General features: G+C 38.5%; 1 protein-coding gene across 1 annotated transcript in view; it reads left to right on the top strand.

Moving 5' to 3' along the window:
- Nucleotides 1-12: 12 nt before the first annotated feature.
- NSF (N-ethylmaleimide sensitive factor, vesicle fusing ATPase) overlaps nt 13-22,071 on the top strand; it is a 141,773-nt gene continuing 119,714 nt past the window's right edge. Inside the window, exons 1-2 of the mRNA XM_021678482.2 lie at nt 13-89; nt 19,796-19,881. Of these exons, the coding sequence (XP_021534157.1) occupies nt 78-89; nt 19,796-19,881 (98 nt within the window). The 5' untranslated portion in view covers nt 13-77. The remainder of the gene's footprint in view (nt 90-19,795; nt 19,882-22,071) is intronic.

Raw genomic sequence — 22,071 nt, 5'->3', positions numbered from 1 at the left:
GCGCGCGCGCGCGCGCGGCGGGGGCGGGCTCTACTAAGCGCCCAGTTGCAGCCGCGGAGCCGGACGTGTCCGCGAAGATGGCGGGTCGGGTGAGTGCCGGCCCCGAACTTGCGGCTGGAGGCGGGGGTGTCGGGCTCGCGGGCACTCTGAGGTCCGGACGGCCCAGGGGAGGGGGGGTGAGTCTGAGCAGATGGGGGGTTGGAGGGCGGCAAGCCAGAGAAGGGTTTGAGGGTAAGAAGGGGGAGCGGTGGCAGGGGATTAGCCTTCCTCAGAAACTCCATCCCCCTAAGGAAGCTCGAGGGGAGGTGACCCCCTCACTACCATGGGTCTCCTGGGTCTCCTTTAATTCTCCCTTCCCATCCTTTGGGGCTTGTTACCCGCGTCCCCCAAGCCAGCCGCAGGACTGTGGCGGTCCCAGCCCGGTCGGACGGGCTCTGGGGGTTTCTCCGCACCCCCTTGCTAGGGCTTATTAGGTGCAGCCGTTGGAATAACTGCGGGGGATCCGTCTGCTGCGTTGGCGGCGAGGGCTGTGGGAAGGATCATTAGGAACCCATTTGAGTGAAAGGTCTTGTGAAAGGAGGAGGAGGTGCAAATGACTTTTAGTGTTAAACCCCAGCCACCTGGGGGACCTGTCACTGTCGGAACAGGCAGGAATGTCTTCAGCTTGGAGTGGGGATGCATTTGGGGTGTCGCGTTTTGTATTTATGAATGACAGTCGCTTTGAATGCAGCAGTTATGTTATAGTTTCAGGGTTTTAAATTTTACTTCCTCCTTTAGCCTCTTAAGATCGCGGTGTAGTGTGGGTTTGGTAAGGGGAGATAGGGCTGGTTCTGTGCTGTACTGCAGTGTGCGTTGAGCTAAAAGCTCTGAGGGATGGATCCTGCCCAGAGATTACACTGGTCATAAACCTGGGGACGTTAACTGCGTCACTAGGGGATAAGGATGTGCTTGACTGATTTATTTATACTGGAATATTTGTACAAGTTTGTATAGATTTACGCACGCATGCAAATGTCCTATCTAAAAGAAATTGTAAGTCCTGAGATGATGGAGTGAGAAGAGACCTTAAAGGTCATTTAATTTGACCTCTTTCTCTTCCTTTTCCCCATAGCCTCTCCTTTTATTTATGGCTACTTCCTCTACCATGCTTTAGCTTCTCTTTTTTCCCACCCAAGGAACCCCCACTCCTGTGCATTCACCTGTTCCCTCTCAACATACTTAAGCTTCTCCCACCTTAAGACAAACCCTCCCTCCACCCCCACAGTTGTCTCCTTTCTCTTCCCATTTTTCAGCCAGATATTTTGATAGAATTGTGTACATTTATCGTTTTTCATTTGCTTACCACCTACTTACCCCTCAGCCCACTACGGTCTGATTTCTGGCCCTATCAGTCCACTGAAACGTGCTCCTAAACTTAATTAACATTTTTCATTCTTTGATTGGATGTCTCCACAGCATTTGACATTGTTGACCATAGCCTCCTTCATGGAAAACACTCTTCCCATGGTTTCTGTGCAGCTTGCTCCTGTTTTTACTCATACCTCTCTTTTGCAGACTCACCCTCCTCTACCCTGTTATTCAATGCAGATATTCCTCAAGGCTCTCTTCTCCATTTTCTCTTTGGGCAATCTCTTCTAAGCCTACAGCTTCAACTACCATCTATATGCCAGTGATTCTCAGTATTTGACTCCCAGTCCAGATCTATCCTTTAAGTTCCAGATCAATATATCAAACTGCCTATTAAAAATCGAGGCACCTCAAACTCTACAGTTTACATCCAAACCCATGATCTTAGCCCACCTAATTAGTACTTTTCCTGTTTTCTGTTTCAGTGAATGGCATCACCATCCATAGGCTGGAAACCAGTGGGGGGTGGGGAGGTGGTGGTTGTGGTGGTGGTGGTCATGGTCATTCTTTATACTTCTCTCTCACCACATCCTCTGCCCCCCAGTAAAATTCATCACTGAGTTCTGTTCCACCCACCCCCACCCCTTCCCTAAAAGGGTATTATTAGGGCCGAAGAATCTGGTTTGGGCATTGCTGCCTTTTTTTTTTTTTTTTTGAGATTTTATTTATTTATTTGACAGAGAGAGACACAGTGAGAGAGGGAACACAAGCAGGGGGAGTAGTAGAGGGAAAAGCAGGCTTCCTGCAGAGCAGGGAGCCTGATGATCCCAGGACTCTGGGATCACACCTGAGCCGAAGGCAGATGCTTAACTACTGAGCCACCCAGGTGCCCCAGGCATTGCTGCTTTAAACTATACCCAAATAATCCACTGGACTACTGGTCATGTGGGTTCTGTCATTTTAATATCCTAAAAATCTCTTCAATCTCTCTGCCTCTCTGCATCCTCATTTCCACCTCATTTCCCCAAACTACCATCATTTGTGGTTTGGACTACTTCAGGAAGCTCACTAGAGGTCTCTTTACAGCATTTTCCACATTACTTGTTTCCTCCCCTGCCTGTTGGTACTTAAACCCCTACCTCAATAGCATCAGGTTACTTTTGGGAGATCAGTCCAAACTGGGCCTTTAAGGCCCTTTGTGGTTCTACTCCTGCTTTTCTCTACTCACTGCCTTACTCTCTATGCTCAGGTTATATAAACCATTCAGTTCCTTGAACTTTAGTAGTTTCTCTTACCACAAGGTCTTTGCACGTACTGTTTCCTTTCTTTGTGATGTTCTGTTCCCAACCATTTACCTCCTACTCACAGATCACTCATCTACTCAAGGGAAGCCTGTTCTGATCCCACACAAGTCATGATCCTTTGTTATATGCTCTTGAAGAACTAACTGTATTCCTTTCCTTAGAGATTTATCTGTTTGTCATTTTAAATTTATTGGTGTGGTTATTTGCCTTTACCATTTATCTTCCATGAAAGAAGAGACCATGTTAGTTTTTTATTCATTATCATCACCTGTGCTTTGCACACTGCCTCAGCCCTAGGTGCTCAATACATTTTTGTTTAAAATGAAACTAATCTAATCTCTGCTTGAATACTCTAGCAGTAGAGGGTGCATCACCACTAAAGCTAACCCATTTTAGTGTCATGTTAGAAAGGTCTTTTTTATATGGAGTTCCATATAATTTTTAGCTGTTTAGAGCTACATAGAACTAAACACAATTCCTTTTCCATATGATAGTTCCTCATATATTTGAAGACAGGTTACACATTTGCTCAGATTTTCTCTCTTGCAAGTTAAACATCCCCAATTCCTCAAATATTCTGTATTCCAAACCCTTCATCACTTAGGTTACCTTCCTTTGGAAACGCTGTTTTGCCAGTGTTTCTTCTAAAATGTGCCCTAAGTGGAACACAGTGATTAGTGAAGAATATACTGAACTCTTAATCTCTCGAGCTAGACACTACCATTATTAATACAGGGTATTTGCTTTTTTTCTGCAGTAAATCACACTCTTGGCTCATAATGAGCTTGCAGTCAATTAAAACTCTCATATTCTTTTTTTTTATTATTCTTATGTTAATCCCCATACATTACATCATTAGTTTTAGATGAAGTGTTCCATGATTCATTGTTTGTGCATAACACCCAGTGCTCCATGCAGAATGTGCCCTCCTCAATACCCACCACCAGGCTAACCCATCCTCCCACCCCCCTCCCCTCTAGAACCTTGTTTGTTTTTCAGAGTCCATCGTCTCTCATGGTTCGTCTACCCCTCCGATTTCCCCCGCTTCATTCTTCCCCTCCCGCTACCTTCTTCTTCTTCTTCTTTTTTTTTTTCTTAACATATATTGCATTATTTGTTTCAGAGGTACAGATCTGAGATTCAACAGTCTTGCACAATTCACAGCGCTTACCAGAGCACATACCCTCCCCAGTGTCTTATCACCCAGTCACCCCATCCTTCCCACCCCACCCCCCACTCCAGCAACCCTCAGTTTGTTTCCTGAGATTAAAAATTCCTCATATCAGTGAGATCATATGATACATGTCTTTCTCTGTTTGACTTATTTCACTCAACATAATACCCTCCAGTTCCATCCACGTCGTTGCAAATGGCAAGATCTCATTCCTTTTGATGGCTGCATAATATTCCATTGTATATATATACCACATCTTCTTTATCCGTTCATCTGTTGATGGACATCTTGGCTCTTTCCACAGTTTGGCTATTGTAGACATTGCTGCTATAAACATCGGGGTGCACGTACCCCTTCGGATCCCTACTTTTGTATCTTTGGGGTAAATACCCAGTAATGCAATTGCTGGATCATATGGTAAAAACTCTCATATTCTTTTAAAATTGACTCCCCCACACCATTCTATGTATTGTGCAGTTTTATTGAACCTAAGTATAAAACCTTACATTTATCCCCTTTACAATTTTTTTTTTTTTTTTTTTAAGGTCGGGGCCTATTTACTACTTGTTCAGGGTCTTCTTGATTCTCCATTCTTTCATGTTATGCAACATAGTAGCTCTGTCTGCCGATTTTGTTTTCACCTGTAGGTTTAAAATCATGACTTCTGTGTCTACATTCAAGTCATTGATAATAAGGAGAATAAGATGGGTCAGAAATAGCCCTTGAACATGCTGGTAGAGACCTTCCTCTAGACTGATACACATCAATATACTTTGGGTACCATTACTTAAATACAAACATATTTCATTTAATCCTGACAAAACCACCCTGCAAGCTAGGCAGTATTAATATTGTTTTTCTCAGAGTTAGGGGCTCGTTAATTTGCCAGGTTCACAACTAACAAGAAGCAGGGTCAGGATATGAATTCAGCTCAGTTTGCTACAATTACCTGGTTTCACCAATTTAGTTGCAAGGGTCTAGAGAAGAGTAGATTTACCTTACCTAGAACTTTTGGAGGTTGCTGCCAAAGTTTAATTTTCAAAAACTACCTTCTATCTTTTGGAAAATCTGAACACCTTTGCCCATCCCTGATTGTCTTATTTTTTCCGATAACCATAATTTCCTAGTAACTACTTATTGTTGTTTAACAAATAGAGTTAGCCTTGTTGTGATGCTTTTAAAATGAGTTCTGAATTTCCTTTTTGTGGGAGAAAAACTATTTTGACTTATTACTGCTTTTGGTTAGTTTAATTTTGGCATTCTGGTATCTTGTAAATGGTATTTATATTCACTATGTAATTGAAGGGTTTTTTATTTCACTGTATCATTATATCACATGTATCACTGGTAGCATTAGTAACCTGTCTGTATGCCCTTTGCTTTTTCTGGGCAAAAGAGAGCATCATGTTTAGTTCATCTGGGAAATTGGCTGAAGAATAAAATGTGTGATATCATTCAATAAATAGCGTCTAGGTCATCAGAACTTGATTAATCCCTAAAATATCTTGAAGCTCCTAATCTGAAAAGCAAAGAACCTGAAAGAAAATAATTTTTGTCATTATCTTCTTTAGTGTATCTACTATATGAGAAAAAAATATGGAATTGTAAGTTGGATATGTTTTATAATAAATGATGAATCGATTTAAACGTACTTGATTCCCTTTGGCCTTTCCAAAGATTGAATTAGGTAATAAGTGTTCTTGGCTGTCTTAAATTTTTGCTGGTAATAAAGCAGATTCTATAGTTCTAATTCTTATTACTTACATTTAATACAGACTCTTATTTATAAATGAACTCCCCATACAGATGGCTACCACTGCCCCAGGCCTCCACATTGTCTACCAGAACTCTTACGCTACAGCTTCCCTGGAATCATAGAATCAGTAGAGGAAAGAAAGAATCTGAAATACAGCCTTAAATGTTTAGGAGAGCTGACTCTAAGTATAGAGGCTCCTTAGTAAAGCTGCTCTATTTGGTATTGCTTTCTTGGCCCCTACTATCACCACCACCACCTGGTTACTGAAAAAAAAAAGAAAGGCTTTCCACATTGCCTGAACTTTTTTGTACTCTGTCTTTTAAAATTGCCAGAAATTTCACTTCCTGGGGACTCAGCAGTGCCTTTCTGAAAATACACACAGAAATGCCAATAAAGCCAATGGATCACTTTCTTCATAAATTCTTACACCTCCTTGAGGTAATCTGTTGTGAAGGCATGGAGTAAGATGATGTTAAATAGGAATCTAATGTTAAATAGGAATCTAAGCAAGAGAACTCTTTTAGGAGTTGAATGAGCTATAGAAAGATGTTAGATGATCCTAGGGTCCTGGGATTGAGCCCCGCATTGGGCTTCCTACTCAGCAGGGAGTCTGCTTCTCTCTCTCTCTCTCACTCTCACTCTCTCCCTCTGCCCCTCCCCACCACTCGTTCTCTCTCTCTCTCTCACATAAATAAATAAAATCTTTAAAAAAAATTTTAAAAAAAGAGGTAAAATTTACCTAATCTCGTGGTTTGACGAGGCAGGCTAGTATATTTAGTATCAGTTAGTATATTGTTGAAACTTGTAGCCTAGTCTAGAAACCTAGCAGTTTATGTATGTATGTATGCATGTATTTTTAAAGATTTTGTTTATTTTAGAGAGAGTGTGAGTGGGGAGGGACAGAGAGGGAGAGAAAAGGAGAGGGAGAGAGAGAATCTGAAGCAGACTCCTGCTGAGCGCGGAGCCCAACGTGGGGCTCTATCCTACGACCCCAAGATCATGACCTGAGCTGAAACCAAGAGTCTCAAATGCCTGAGGCACCCATGCGCCCCGAGAAACCTAGCCATTTAAAACATTTTGTGGGTGTATGACATCTTTACCAAATAATCGACCTTCAGGTAGTTTTGGAACAAGTTCTGAATTGAGGATCCTTATGTGCAGTACCACGAGTCCAAACAATACAGAATGTTTTGTAGTCTTGTTTCATAAAGTCAGGGTTCTGCTATCCAATGCATACCAACTTTCTGCAATCTTATATGCAGTAGTTATTGTTTGTGCATGTTACTTTAGTGGAGTTTTTAAAAAGTGTCTTCAAATGCAATGTGTTTTAGAAACTAAAATTGAACTCTTTATAGCACTATTAAAATAGCTTCTTTTTGAAACAAAAGGAATTTATGCTTAAAATGGATGTGTTCTTTTTTCAAGTATTTAAGACAAGGTGCAAAGGTATAAGGTGAAAGTATACTATTGGGGACGCCTGGGTGGCTCATTCAGTTAAGTGTCTGCCTTTGGCTTGGGTCATGATCCCAGGGTCTGGGGATCGAGTTCCACATGGGTCTTCTTGCTCAGCGAGGAGCCTACTTCTCCTTCTGCCTGCTGCCCCCCCTGCTTGTGCTCTCTCTCTGACAAATAAATAAAAGTCTTGGGGGAAAAAAAAGAAAGTATATTATTGTACTGTTGAAAATTCTTGAATTGGCAGAACAGTGAACCCTTGGAAACACCTGCATTAGCAATATACTAGACACTTGCTATAGTGTGGTTCTTAAGGGTCCATACTCTGGGTATGGTATCTTAGGTAAGAGTCTCTTAAGGAGATCCTCTCTCACCATTCAGTATTAATACCCCTGAATGGCTCTGAGGCCTACATTATGCTGTCTTCAGTTTCCTAGTGATTTAATCTCATAATTTCCAACTTATTTTTTATGATGGAAACTATTCCTTGCTTGGCTGTATTTCTAGAAGCTCTGTGCATTTAAACAAGTATAATTTATACATGCTTTAAGAGATTTCAAGCATAGGGCACCTGGCTGGCTCACTCAGAAGAGCATGCAACTTTTGATCTTGGGGTTGTGAGTTCGAGCCCCACGTTGGATATAGAGATTACTTAAAAAAAAAAAATCTTAAAAAAGATTTCAAGCATGTTGAAAAGTACAGCAAATAGCATAAAATATATCCATATGCTCACACCCAGATTTAAGTGTTAACATATTGTGATATTTGTTTCAGAACTTTAATTTTTAGAAATGAAACGTTACAGACCCAGTTGAATCTCTTCGTATCTCCTTTTGATTTCACTAACCTTTCCCAGAAATAACCACTATTCTAAAGTTGGTATAGATCCTTTCTGTTCACATTTACCTATGTTTGTGCCCATAAGTAATATATTGTTTTGTGTGTTTTAAAAATATATATAATGATGTCATACTGTATATTTCCTTCTGCAAACTGCAGTTTTTAAATTTAAAATGACATTTGGAATTTAGTCATGTTGATATATCGAGAGCCAGTTAATTTTGTTTACTGTGTAGTATCCTATTTTGTGACTATACCACAATTATCTGTTTTCTTATCTGAGGATAATTTAAATGGCTTCCAATTTTATTTTCTATGGAGTACACATTCGTCTATATGTCTCCTTACATACACATGTAAGAGTTTGTTTAGGATATATGTCTAGAAACTTAGATACGTATCCTATGTAGAATTGCTACATAGAATTGCTGGGTGGTAAGTTACCTTTGTCTTTACCTAGTTATACCAGTTTGCACTCTTGCCAGCAGTATATGAGTGTGTGTTACTCATGTCCTTTCTAGCACTTAACATTGCAGACATTTTAGTTTTTACAATATGATAGGTGTAAACAATCTTATTGTTTAAATTTGCATTTTTTCGGGGCACCTGGGTGGCTCAGGTGGTTAAGTGTCTGCCTTCGGCTCAGATCATGATCTCAGGGCCCTGGAATCCAGCCCCCCCCCCCCACATTGGGCTCCTGGCTCAGCGGGGAGCCTGCTTCTCCCTCTCCCTCTGCCCCTCCCCTGCCTCGTGCTTTCTCTCTAATAAATGAATAAATAAGTAAATAAAATCTTTAGAAAAAATAAATTTGTATTTTTTTCTAATTACTAGTGAGATGAGCAATTTTCATATTGGTCATTGGGATATCCTCTTCTCTGAATCACCTTTGTATAAACTTTGCCTATTTTTACCTTTTAGCTGTTAGTATTTTTTAAAAAAAATTGATTTGTAGAGGGGCGACTGGGTGGCTCAGTCGTTAAGCGTCTGCCTTAGGCTCAGGTCATGATCCCAGGGTCCTGGGACCAGCCCCACATCAGGCTCCTCGCTTGGCGGGAAACCTGCTTCTCCCTCTCCCACTCCCCTTGCTTGTGTTTCTTTTCTCGCTGTGTCTCTCTCTGTCAAATAAATAAAATCTTTAAAAAGAATTGATTTGTAGAGTTTTCCTTTTGGGGGGAGTAAGGTATGCTTTGGAATCTAATTCTTATTTAGTTGTAAATAGCTTCTTCCAGACAGTGGTGATCTTTTCATATTTATAGAGTTTTTTATTTAAATTTTATTATAGCTATAATTACCCATTTTTTACCTTTATGATTACTGTGTTTGTGTGCTTTAAGAGAAATCTTTTTTTTTAAATTTATTTATTTTAGAGAGGGAGAGAGAGCAGGGGAGGGGCAGAGGGAGAGGGAGAGAGAGAATCCTGAAGCAGACTTCCCATTGAGCATAGAGCCTGACTCAGGGCTCAATCCCAGGACCCTGAGATCATGACCCGAGCCGAAACCAAGAGTTAGCTGACCAACTGACTGAGCCACCCAGGTGCCCTAAAAGAAATCTTTACCTACCTTCAAGTCAAAAAGATTTTCATCTTAAAGGTTTAAAATTTTGTTTTTTACAATTTGGTGTTTAATTCATCTGGAATTTATTTTTGTGTTTGGTGTGAATTGGGAAGCTAATTTTATCTTTTCCATATGTATAGCCAGTTGTCCCAGTATCATTTATTGAATCCTTTTTTTTCCCACTGATTTTTAATGCTATCTCTGTTTTATAACCACCCTAAGTCTGGACTATTGTGGTTCATATTCTGTTTGCCTATATGTGCACCAGTGCCACTGTTTTAATTAAAATCGCTTTAATATTATATTAAATGTATATCATGTTATATATTTTATAATTTATTATTTAATGTTATGTATATTGTATGAAAGCTTTAAAATTATTCTTGCTATATGCTAAAATTATTCTTGCCCCCTCATTTTTCTTTATTTGGCATTTCCATATGAAAGTAATCATTCCTCTTTTAAAAAATATCTTTATCTTTAAATTTAAATTTATCTTTATTGGGGTCCTGGCTGGCTTAGTCAGTAGAGCATGCGACTCAATCTCAGGGTCATGAGTTCAAGCACCATGTTGAGTGTAGAGATTACTTAAAAATAAAAAATCTTTAGGAAAAAAAATTATCTTTATTGCTACTGATTTTGACCTACATTTTTTCTTTGTTTTACAAGAGCAGATAAAAGATAATTTCAATAAAATTCAGCTGAATTACTCTACAAAGCTGATTTTCTTTTCCTTTTTTTGATGTTAAGCCAAAAAATACTAATAATTTATCACAACTTTGTGCTCTACAGATTTGAAACCAAATGAATTAGCATCAGCTGTTTGTGAGTAATGCAGGGTATTTTGGTTCTCTGCTAAATTCAGAATGAAATGCTAAAGTTCTCACGTGTTCTGCACTAGCCATATAGATCTTTGGTAATGGAGAAAATGGGAAAATTATTACAGTAAGAAATAAGTTGTCATTTTTGAAATCCAACATTCACTTATTTTTAAAATCCCTAAATCATAAAAGAATATTTTAGGGTTTTGCTGGTGGAGTTTTAAATATTGTAAAGTGTTTTTAGTGTTATGTACATATGAACAAACACTTTACTTGATTGACAAGCAATGAAAATAGCAATTATCGATAATTCTAGGTCTTCCAAAGAACATCAGTGTTGGGGAATTAAAAAAATTTAGTTATCCTAGTTACTTTTCTCCTAGAGAATAATATTGACAACATTTTGTGAGATGATAGAAGACGTGGTTCTCTGTTTGGAACAGAGCCTGGTGTGGAGGTATTACACAGTGAATGATTGTTGAGTGAATGGATGAACATTTATTTCTAAATACCTTAATAAATCATCATTTTGGACAATGTAGTTTGAATTTTAATGTTACATTCTCTGCCAAGCTATTGAATACTGTACTTATGTTTATGCTGTTATTCAGCTTATTAATAACGTGGCATAGATCTAACTTTAAACAGCTGCTGGATTTCATGCTGGTCTTTTTTCTCCAAGTGCCGATACTGAGTCTGATTATTGTTTTTTATATATAAAGCCTCCCAATCAATTTACTACTTACCAAGCATCAAAATAAACTTAATTGTATTTATCAAATTAAATGATGAAATGGCCTAAGGGCATTATTGAATCCGTTTTCCTACCTTTCTATTGTAAAAAGAAAGGAACCTATAGGTATTTCTGTTTTTATGAAGTTTATTTCTCCTTACTTAATACAGTGATTCTCAAAGTGGAATCTGCAGACCAGCTATTCAGTATCACCTCAGAATTTCTCAGGCCCTACCTCAGGCCGATTAAATTAGAAACTCTGGTGGTGGGGCCCTGCAATCTCCTTTTAACACATTCTCCAAGTGATTCTGATGTATGCAAGTTAAGAAGCTTTGATTTGGTATATTGTGCTTTCCAATTTAGTTCCTTAACAAATTGCTGAAGATATTTTTCCCATATTTCTTTCCAAATGTATATTCAACCTTGTTATTTCGAGCCTGTAATTACATTACATTTATAGGTTAATTTGGAGTTATTGATACCCTTACAATATTGAGTCATTGCATACAGTAACATCATATTTCTCTCTACATTTATATGGCTATTCTCTTATGTATGTCCATTGATTTTCTTTATGAGGGTCTTATGCATTTTTGCTAAACTTTTTTCTAGTACTTTAAGCATTTTTTGTTTCTGTTGTACTGGGAACCTGTTGTCTATTTCCTATTTATAGCAGTTTTTGATTTTATGTATTTATCTGCTTAGATAGGCATTAATTTTCTTCAACTTTGTAGATATATTTCTCCAAAAATTTTAAAATTCAACAAATACTTATTGAGTCCCTGTCATGTGCTAGATATTGTTCCAGGTACTTCTCCAAATTTTTAAGTAATTTATTTTAAGGCATTGATGAACTTTCCCAGATTAATGCAGCCTTGGAGAGGAAGTTATTTATTCACAGTGCCAAGGACTCAGTTAACTGACTATGATTTAGTGCTCATTTTGATGCTGTCATTGGTTAACCTGCCCAATGTAAATAAATCTTTAACTCTGTATAATTATCAAATGGTTCTGTGTTTCAGACCATATTTTATAGCTTCTTACTGAGTTTGCTAGAAGTGCTTTTTCTTTATTTACAAAAATCCTTGTCACACCGTTATCAAAATTAGATTTAACCAACATGATTTAATTATGAAGAAAAAAACACAAAGGTTGAGACACAGTGTCTTGTATGTCATGAATAATGACAATGGCCTTTATTAAGCATGTCCTTTGTGTTATTTTCCTAATGTGTATGGTCATAACTATCTATACAGAAGCAGAGGTCTAAAATGAAATGCCATCAATTAACTTAAAGATTTATTTATTTGAGGGGGGGTGGGGGGAAGGGGAGAGGGAGAGAGAATCTCAAGTAGACTCACCACTGAGCATGGAGCCTGATGTGGGGCTTGATCTCATGACCCCGAGACCATGACCTAAGCCGAAATCAAGAGTTGGACGCTTAACTGACTGAGCCACCCAGGCACCCCACCATCAATTAACTTTAAAACAAAAATTTTAATTTGGTAAAATTGGAAAATGCAGAAAAAAAGATGAAAAGAAATGAAATCATCTGTAGTTCCATTATCCAGTTACAGTTGTTTTTTACATTTTGGTGTGTTTCCATTTAGTTGATTTGCTATTCTTTTAAAAAATCAAGCTGTAAAGTAAAACTTAACGTATATTTTTTTATGTTCCTGTGATATAAACCCCTCAATATATTATGAGGAGTTTGATGGTTATATGATATTTAATTAAGTGGTTATGTTGTAGTTTACATAGCCTTTACTTGGAAATAGTATTTTTAGGTTGCTTCTAATTCATCACTGTTAAAATAATGCTGTAGAGAACAATTTTGTACATAGAAGTTTTCCATATTTAAAATTATTTCCCTGGGTGCCTGGCTGGCTTATTCAGAAGAGGGAGTGACTCTTAATCGCGGGGTTGTGAGTCTTAGCCCTACGTTGGGTGGAGAGATTACTTAAAATAAACTTAAAAAATTAAAGAAAAATTATCTCCATAAGACAAGTGTTATTTATTGTAAAAATAATTTTAGAATTGTGAAAAGTGAAGTGTTTCCCTTATGCCTTCTTGTTTCTCCTCAGTGGTAGCTACTGTTAATTTATCAGTATCAGTAATTTATGCATATCTTGTTTATTAAAAAAAAGCTTACCCTACACACAGTTTTGTAACTTAAAAAAAAGGTTAGCACTATATTGTGGACATTTTCCCTTGTCAATAACACACAGAGGTACCTTGATCTTTGAAAGGGCTGCATAGTTGAGATTCTTTTAGCCACACCCCTATTTCTGGCATTTATTTAGGCTTAGGCATCTGTGTTTTTTTGTTTGTTTGTTGTTGTTGTTGTTGCTATTACTGAATATCTTTAGGATAGTTACAATAATAGCTAAGATTCATTGAGTATTTACTCTGCATCAGTAAATGAGGATTATCTCATTTAGTTCTTATTGTTGTGTATGTATGGGTGGGTGCACATTTCTTCCTGTTTCCTCCCTTTTCCATCCCTGCCTGTAGGGAGGGTAGAACTTTATATCAAACTTGGTTGCCTCTTAAGGGAAGAATTATTACAGGGAAAAAAAATCCTTACTCTTCTCAAGAGGAAGAATCACCAGTCTAACAGTCAGTATGGGACATTTGTGCCAGAAGGACTTGCAGGTTTTATCCTTCATCTTTCACTTCTATGCCCAGGACTGCAGGCCAGTATGGGCAGCACCCTTGGACTGGCCTTTTAGAGGTAGGTCTGACCATTCTCTTAGTTCTGTATGTCCCTACGTCTAGGATGAGGACTGTTTGGGGAGTGAACGGAGTCTGTTCTGTAAGCCTAACTATCTTCTCTACCAGGTAGGAGTATGGATGTATCAAGGTCTAGGTCTATGTTAATATAGGGATAAGGGCCCCATTTTGAACTGTACCGAAACTCTATTTTCTAGTTTTAACATTTATCCTATCTTTGCTGTGGAAATTATTAGGTTGTACAGCCATTAAAATCAGAGCATAATCTCTCAACTTTCTTTTTTTTTTTTTAAAGATTTTTATTTATTTATTTATTTATTTGAGAGAGAGAGAATGAGAGACAGAGCAGGAGAGGGAGGAGGGTCAGAAGGAGAAGCAGACTCCCCGCCGAGCAGGGAGCCCGATGCGGGACTCGATCCCGGGACTCCAGGATCATGACCTGAGCCGAAGGCAGTCGCTTAACCAACTGAGCCACCCAGGCGCCCCTCCCCTAAAACTTTTTATAGTGACATTTGCTATAATGGGATTCTGCTTTTACTACCAAACCTTTGATTACAGTGAATTTCTCCCTCCCTCCCTTCCTTCCTTTCTTTTTTTTTTGAAGATTTTATTTATTTGAGAGAGTAAGTGAGCAAGAGAGAGAGCACGAGTGGGGGCAGAGGGAGAGGGAGAAGCAGACTCCCCGCTGAGCAGGGAGGGAGCCCGATGCAGGACTCGATCCCGGGACTCCAGGATCATGACCTGAGCCGAAGGCAGACGCTTAACCATCTGAGCCACCCAGGCGCCCAGTCTCTCAACTTTCTTGAGGTATAACCTATATACAGTAAAATACAATCAAGATGTAAGACACTTATGGGGTGCCCCTCCTCAGTGGGGAGTCTGCTTCTCCCTCTCCCTCTATCCCTCCCCCGTGCTTGCGAGCACTCTCTCTCTCAAATGAATAAATAAAATGAAGATTTTATTTGAGAGAGAGTGAGCGAGAGTGAACACACAAGTAGGGGCAGGGGGAGTGGAAGAGGGAGAAGCAGGCTCCCCACCAAGCAGGGAGCCCGATGTGGGGCTCGATCCCAGAACTCTGGGATCATGACCTGAGCTGAAGGAACCAGCTTAACCAACTGAGCCACCCAGGCATCCCTGAGTAATTAAAATCTTTTTTTCTTTTTGTAAAGATTTTATTTATTTGACAGAGAGCGACACAGTGAGAGGGAACACAAGCAGGGGGGAGTGGGAGAGGATCAGCTTAACCATCTGAGCCACCCAGGCGCCCCCTGAGTAATTAAAATCTTTAAAAAAAACATATAAAACACTTCTGTCATCTCAAAAAATTACTTCATACTTCTTTGCTGTCCTTTTCACTCAGGCAAGCACTGACTGATCTTTTGTTGTTGTTGCTCTAGATTACTTTTGCCTCTTCTAGAATTTCATCTGAATATGAGATGAATTTTACATAATATCCGGTGAACTCTTATTTTGCATTTGGCTTCTTTTACTCATTATTATGTTTTTTAAGTTTACTCATGTTGTTGGAGGTATCCGTAGTTTCTTTTTAATTGCTGGGTAGTATTCCATTGTATGGCTGTACCACAATTTGTTTATCCATTCATGTGTTGGTAGGCACTTGTGTGTCTTTCCAATTTTTGGCTATTATGAATAAAGCTTCTGTGAACATCTGTGTACAAGTGTGGCTATGTTTTCATTTCTCTTGAATAAAAAGCTAGGTATAGACATGCTGGGTCACATTTAACTTAATAAGAAACTGTATTGTGTCTTTGCCAGTATTTAGTGTTGTTGGCCCTTTGCATTTTTCTTTGGGGTCCCTCCCCCCCCAAAAAAGATGAAAATGGGAACTTGCTTTTTTTCTTTTTCAGTATAAATCTGTAAAGGAATTTTAAGGCCCTAAGGGATGTCAGGAGGTTCATTTATGTGAATAGTTATTGGTCTGAAATGGATAATGTGAAAGTATCCCTACAGGCTCTTTGAGAGATAGCTTCAGGATGTTTAACTTATTTCTACTCCATCACTTCTAGGCTCACGTAACTTCAAAATTTTAACAGAAATCATTACAGGAGTTTATATAGCACAGAGTAAGATTCCATAGGCCTAAAGACAGGTATCACTGATGGCCTTTCTCACACCATTCTAGACTAGCCCTGTCCAATGGAACTTTCCACAGTGATAGCTACTAGCCACATGTGGCACTTGAAAGGTGGCTAGTGCAACTGAATGGAATTTTTAATTTTAATTTTAATAGCCATATCTGTCTAGTGGTTACTTTATTGAACAGTGCAGTTCTAAAATGTTATTTTTTTTAGCAAAGATCGTCTGACAAATAGTTGAGTGAGACTTGTCAGTGGAGCTGGCTCTGGGCAAGTTCATGTTATCCATCCTGCTTCCCTTTCCTGTGGGGGATTTGTGTGTCTCTAGAGAGATGTAACCAAGGCCTCAAGCACCACAGAGGAAGAACCAGTGCATTCATGAGTGTTGCAGTTAGTTAGGGTAGGGGCAGTTATTTGGTAATGAGCTCTTCTAGTTAGGTACTACACTCTGTTTTTTTCTATTTATTTTACCCTACTAAATTCTTTGGTAAATGATAAAGCATATATCTAATTAATCCAGTTCTTAAAGTGGACCTTTCAGTGGAAGTATGCTATTTAAATTCGAAAACTGTAAAACATTGCCCAGAGGAGACCTGGTTAAATCCTTCCTTTTTTTTTTTGATGAAGAGAAGCAAATTCTCTTTCTGCGCTTCAGAGGCTTTTAAGTAATGATATAATTACTTCTACTGAAGTTTCCATTAAAGATTTGTTGAGATTTTTGTTCTTTTGAGTAGCAGTGAGTTAATAATTTTTTACATTTCAAGTTAGTAGTGAAAATATTTTACAGCCTTTAGATGGTTAAATGTTCTAGATCTCAGATAACTGAACTTATATAAAATTGCCTATCAGTGTAGTATTTTCATTTCATAATAGCTGCATGGCTGTAGTGGCTGAGTTTTTATTATTGTTTCCTAGAGGCAAGGTCAATGTTAGAAAAATTGTGGAATTTTCCCTTGGCATTACTGTGGTAAGGAACAGCTACTATTTATAGGAATTTATATTGAATTTAATTTGATGAGAAAATGAGATACCCTGCTTGGCTTTCATAAAAACACAGATGCTTCTAGATTCCAGTAGGGAGGCCTTTTGCTCATAGCATCTGTTTTTGGTTGGCTAGCCAGATGACTTCTACAGAGTTTTTTACTTTTTTTGAAGGACACTACCTCTTTGGCAATTTTTTTTTGAGGATGTAGAAAAGTATTACAAATAATGTCCTGTATCAGACAGACTGGAAGGTAATACCGCCCCCCCCCCCCCCCACAAAAACCCCCCCCCCCCCCCCCCCCCCCCCCCCCCCCCCGCCATCACCACTGCCTCTAGTTATTCGTGCCTCTGTGTAATCACTTCTTGAGTATATGGGACATGCAGCTTGCTTCTAACCAATAGATTATGGGAAAGGCAATGCAGTGTCATTTCCATAATTACATCATGTTACATAACACTCCAGCTTGCTAATGGAGTCAACCTACTGACTTTCCATGATGGCTTGATGAACTAAGTGGTTATATTGGGAATGCCATGTAGCCAAGAATTGAGAATATTCTCCAGGAACTGAGGTTGTTTTTTTTATAGCAAGAAGCCTGGACATTCAGTCTCACAATAGCAATGAAATAAATTCTGCCAACAATCCCAGTGATCATTGAAGCAAGCCTCCAGATGAGAGTGCAATCCAGCTGACTTCTTGATTATGGCCTTGTGAGACTTTAGACAACCCAGATGGGCCATGCCTAGGCTCCTGAGCCACAGAAACTGTAAGAAAATAAATGTGAGGACACTACCTCTTTGACAACTAAACAAGTTAATAAATGAAAAGGTTAACTTAGCATTTTGTAAATTTTTTATTACTTTGACTATATCAGTTCTGTGCAATTTTGAACTATTAGGTAATTTAAATCACTTCATATCACTTCCTAAGTAACCTTGAAATGTCCTTTGTGTACATGTCCTTTGAACTGTTTATTCTGCAGTTAGATTTGTATTGATCCATAAGTTCATTTATTTAGCAGGTGTTTGATGAGCACTCACTGTGTACCAAGCTCTGTACTAGTCCTGAGGAACCACACATGTAAGGAAGATACAGTCAGAGTCCTTGAGAAGCTTACTGTCTTTTATCCCATGCATACATGTAAACAGACAATAAAAATACAGTCAGGTGCTTTCTTGTATCAGTTTAGTGGGGAGCGAAAGGTCTAGAAAGGTCTTGTAGAAAAAGTAAGTCTGAGCTGAGAATTGTTGAAATGAGTAGGAGTTAGCTAAGCAAGAGGCTTAGCATTAGTGGAGAGTGAAGTTTATACAAGGAAGAAGCTTGTAGATGAGAGAGACCCCAGGATGGGCAGGAAACTAAAAAAGTTTGGTACACTTTTGTCAGATGGCTAGACAGACTGACCATGGGCAAAAATACTGTCTTATTCATAAAGCAAACTTATGACCCAGACTTCATTCATCTTATGTTCTAAATAAGTGATTTCTAAACATTTTATGAATCCCATAAGTTAAACATGTTTTGTTTATGTATCTCCAATATGTATACATATTTATTTATAAGTGACATACTAATAATTTATTTACATAATCATTTACGTAATCATTAAAAAGGATGAACTGAAGATGTAAAACATATTCTCATTTTTATTTTATTAAAACATACAAAGAGCAAAGTGCTACTTCATTATTCTTTAAAAATTTTGGCTTAATATTTTATGATATTACCTATTTAGAGGTCTGTTTTCTAAATGCAGTTAATTTTGATACTTGGATTATCTGCAAATCCTTCTGGTGCACATAGCCTACTTTAGGGACCACTGCTCTAAACAACTGGGGTAACTGTATTGAAACTAGCCTTTTAGTTAAAAGCAAAGCAAAAAGTAATTTATTTTGCTTTATACATTTGTATTTGGAAGGCAAATTTAAGAAGAATCAGCTTTGGCTTGAGATTTAAAGAATGAGCACTTTAGTCATAAACTACATGTCATGACTACAAGGGTCATATTTCACTAACTAGGAAACCCTAGAGAATGGTGGAATGGTTATTGGTTAAGTACATTATATGAAGGAATGTTTTGCTAGTAGCTGTTGATCAAAAAGATTAATCGCTGCTTTGAAAAAAGTGTATATCCTCTAATTGTCTTTGTTTGGAGATATTTGGAAGATGGTCTTTCTTAATCCTTAGGAAATGTGGCTCAGGCCATTTGGGATCTCTTATAAAAATAATTTTTTCATGATACACTTTATTAAACTTACTGAATTTACTTCATTGCATTTGAATGAGTCAAAAGTCTTTTCTTCAGAAGAGATGGAAAACCAAATCAAATAAGCTTGAGTGAAAAAAAGAATTTATTGGTTCATAACCAATGTTCAGTACTTGTCTCAAGGGCTTTAACTTGGTTAACTTGGTTGTCAGATCTGTATTTGAAGGTGTCTGTGTCTCTGTTACCTTTGCTTTCTCTGGGATAGTTTCACTCTCTTTTAGAGCAGAAAGTCATCCTCCATGCAGTGGTGAGGCAAGGAAGAGTATCCTTCTGGTACATGTCTGTATAAAATCCCACGGATGAAATAGAATCTGTGGTTGCCCGTGTGCTGTGATTCGCAGGCCCATGAAAGCATATGGAATGGGGAAGGAACAGTTTCCCAAAGGAAGGGTTTGCTGTTACCACAGAGGAAGGAATGCAGGGAGTCAAAAACAATAGGTATTTACTACAGGTGATGAGGAATAGAGGACAGGAGGCATAAACTATTTTTTAAGGTTATAAAAATGACTTAGGGGTGTCTGGGTGCTCAGTTGGTTGGGCGTCTGCTTTCAGCTCAGGTCATGATCCCAGGTCCTAGGATCGAGCCCCACGTCGGGCTCCCTGCTCAGCGGGGAGCCTACTTCTCCCTCTCCCTCTGCCTGCTGCTCCCCCTGCTTGTGCTCTCTCTTGAATAAATAAATTTAAAAAAATCTTTGAAAGATGACTTAATTTTATTTTCTTAATCATTGATTTTTATAGAGTATGCAAGCTGCAAGATGTCCTACAGATGAATTATCTTTAACCAACTGTGCAGTTGTGAATGAAAAGGATTTCCAGCCTGGCCAGTGAGTATCTTTGTTTTCTCCTAACCTGCCAAGTGGTATTTTAGAAACTTCTAGAGAGCTCTTATATTTTAGGAAACTTGAGAATAATTTCTTAATTCCTCTTGCTGAGTTGGAAAATGGAAGAGATGAGAGTTACGTATTTTAGTCTTTACTATGTTAAACTTTGATTAATAGGTTTTAAAAATCATACATAGCTTTTTATGTATAACTTTTATTTTCATCAACTTTCTTAGCAGAACTAAACATACTGGTTATATAAATCATACAGCATAGTCATTAGGATTTTGGCTCTGTAGTGAGATTGTCTGAGTTTGGATTCTGGTTCTGCCAGTTACAAACTGGGTGACCATGGATAAGTTTTATCTATTCACCATCTCTGTGCCTCTGTGTCCTAATCTGTGAAATGGGGATGATGATAATATCTTCCTCAGGGTAGTTGGGCAGATTGACTTATATAAATAAAGCATTTAGAACAGTGCCTTGCACATTAATAAGTCCTCAATAAATATTAGCTATTTCTTTAAAGATTTTATTTATTTATATGAGAGAGAGAGCACAAGTGAGGGGTGGGTAGAGGGAGAGGGACAAGCAGACCCCCCCCCCTGAGCAGGGAGCCCGACTCGGGGCTCGATCCCAGAACCCTGAGATCATGACCTGAGCTGAAGGCAGCTGCTTAACTGACTGAGCCACCCAGGCGCCCCAATAAATATTAGCTATTTGGATGACTATTACTATGATAATCTAAGGGACATGAAAATTAGAAGATGCACAACAAAGTATTTATAAGTATTGTTTTGTTGTCATTTATTTTAACCGATTCACATCACCCACTGCCAGAATTTCTAAAAACCCTACTACCAAGCTCAGTGCCACCCATATGCTTCTTTTTTTTTTTTTTTTTAAAGATTTTATTTATTTATTTGAGAGAGAGAGAATGAGAGAGAGCACATGAGAGGGGGGAGGGTCAGAGGGAGAAGCAGACTCCCTGCCGAGCAGGGAGCCCGATGCGGGACTCGATCCCGGGACTCCAGGATCATGACCTGAGCCGAAGGCAGTCGCCCAACCAACTGAGCCACCCAGGCGCCCCACCCATATGCTTCTGAGGCTGGTAGAGGTAAGGAGATAAAGTCGTCCCACCAAAAGGCAGAGTAGGGAAATAAGGAACAATAAGGCAGAATTTTAACTGAGCCTTAATAAAAAAAAATCAAAACTCTGTAAAATCCAGGAGTTTTACAAAGTTAGAATTGCTAATTATCTGTAGTTTTCAGCTTTAGAATAAGGGGCTGCACTACATTTTGCAGTAATATTGTTTCTTGTCCTAAAAATTCTTTGATACTTAGTTGAACACAGAACTTTCTATGTATAAACTGGGGTATAGATAATCAGTGTAAGAATTTGTTTATGGAAATCTCTCATATTTGTCAAATGTTCACCATACTCATGATAGAGTTATTTGAAATATAGCAGATATAAGGAACTTGTGTTGTGACAAAATGATGTATATAGAAACATTAACCATTAATATTTAAAAAGTCATAGCATTTTAAAAGATAATTTTTTAAAAAGATTTTATTTATTTATTTGAGAGAGCAAGCGAGCTAGTGAGAGAGAGCATGAGTAGGGGGAGGAGCAGAGGGAGAGGGAGAAGCAGACCCCCCGCTGAGCAGGGAGCCCAACTCAGGGCTTGCTCCCAGGACCCCAGGATCATGACCCGAGCCGAAGGCAGATGCTTAACCATCTGAGCCACCCAGGCGCCCCTCTAAAAGATGATTTTAAACAGATAGTACTGTTGCAAAATAGAGTTTGAAGCTTTTATCATACACACAGTCCATGGCAATTTCTCGTTGTAGGAGGTTATCATGAGATGACTATATTTTATTATGAGTAACTTCTGAGCAGAATGAATTAGCACAAAATGCTTTGAAATAATAAATATTGATATCTATATGAAAGCTGATGTGTTTTGTGACAATTTTTTATTTTTACCATCTTTTTATTTTTATAGATTGTTACTGTTTCAACTATTGTGAGAGCCTACAGAGATTTAATGAATAGTCCTAAAACTAACTTTTTTTGGACTGTCATATCCTGGTTCTTCTATCTTTGGTTCTCCTCCCTTTATTCTATTTAAGGTGTGAAAAATTCCCAGGAGAGGAAATTCATCTAATTTTTACTTAATATCTAGGACTC

This window comes from Neomonachus schauinslandi, chromosome 15 (assembly GCF_002201575.2).
Source record: "Neomonachus schauinslandi chromosome 15, ASM220157v2, whole genome shotgun sequence".
Classification (NCBI taxonomy): Eukaryota; Metazoa; Chordata; class Mammalia; order Carnivora; family Phocidae; genus Neomonachus; species Neomonachus schauinslandi.
Note: the sequence above shows the minus strand (reverse complement) of the source record. Positions and strands in the feature narration are given on the sequence as shown.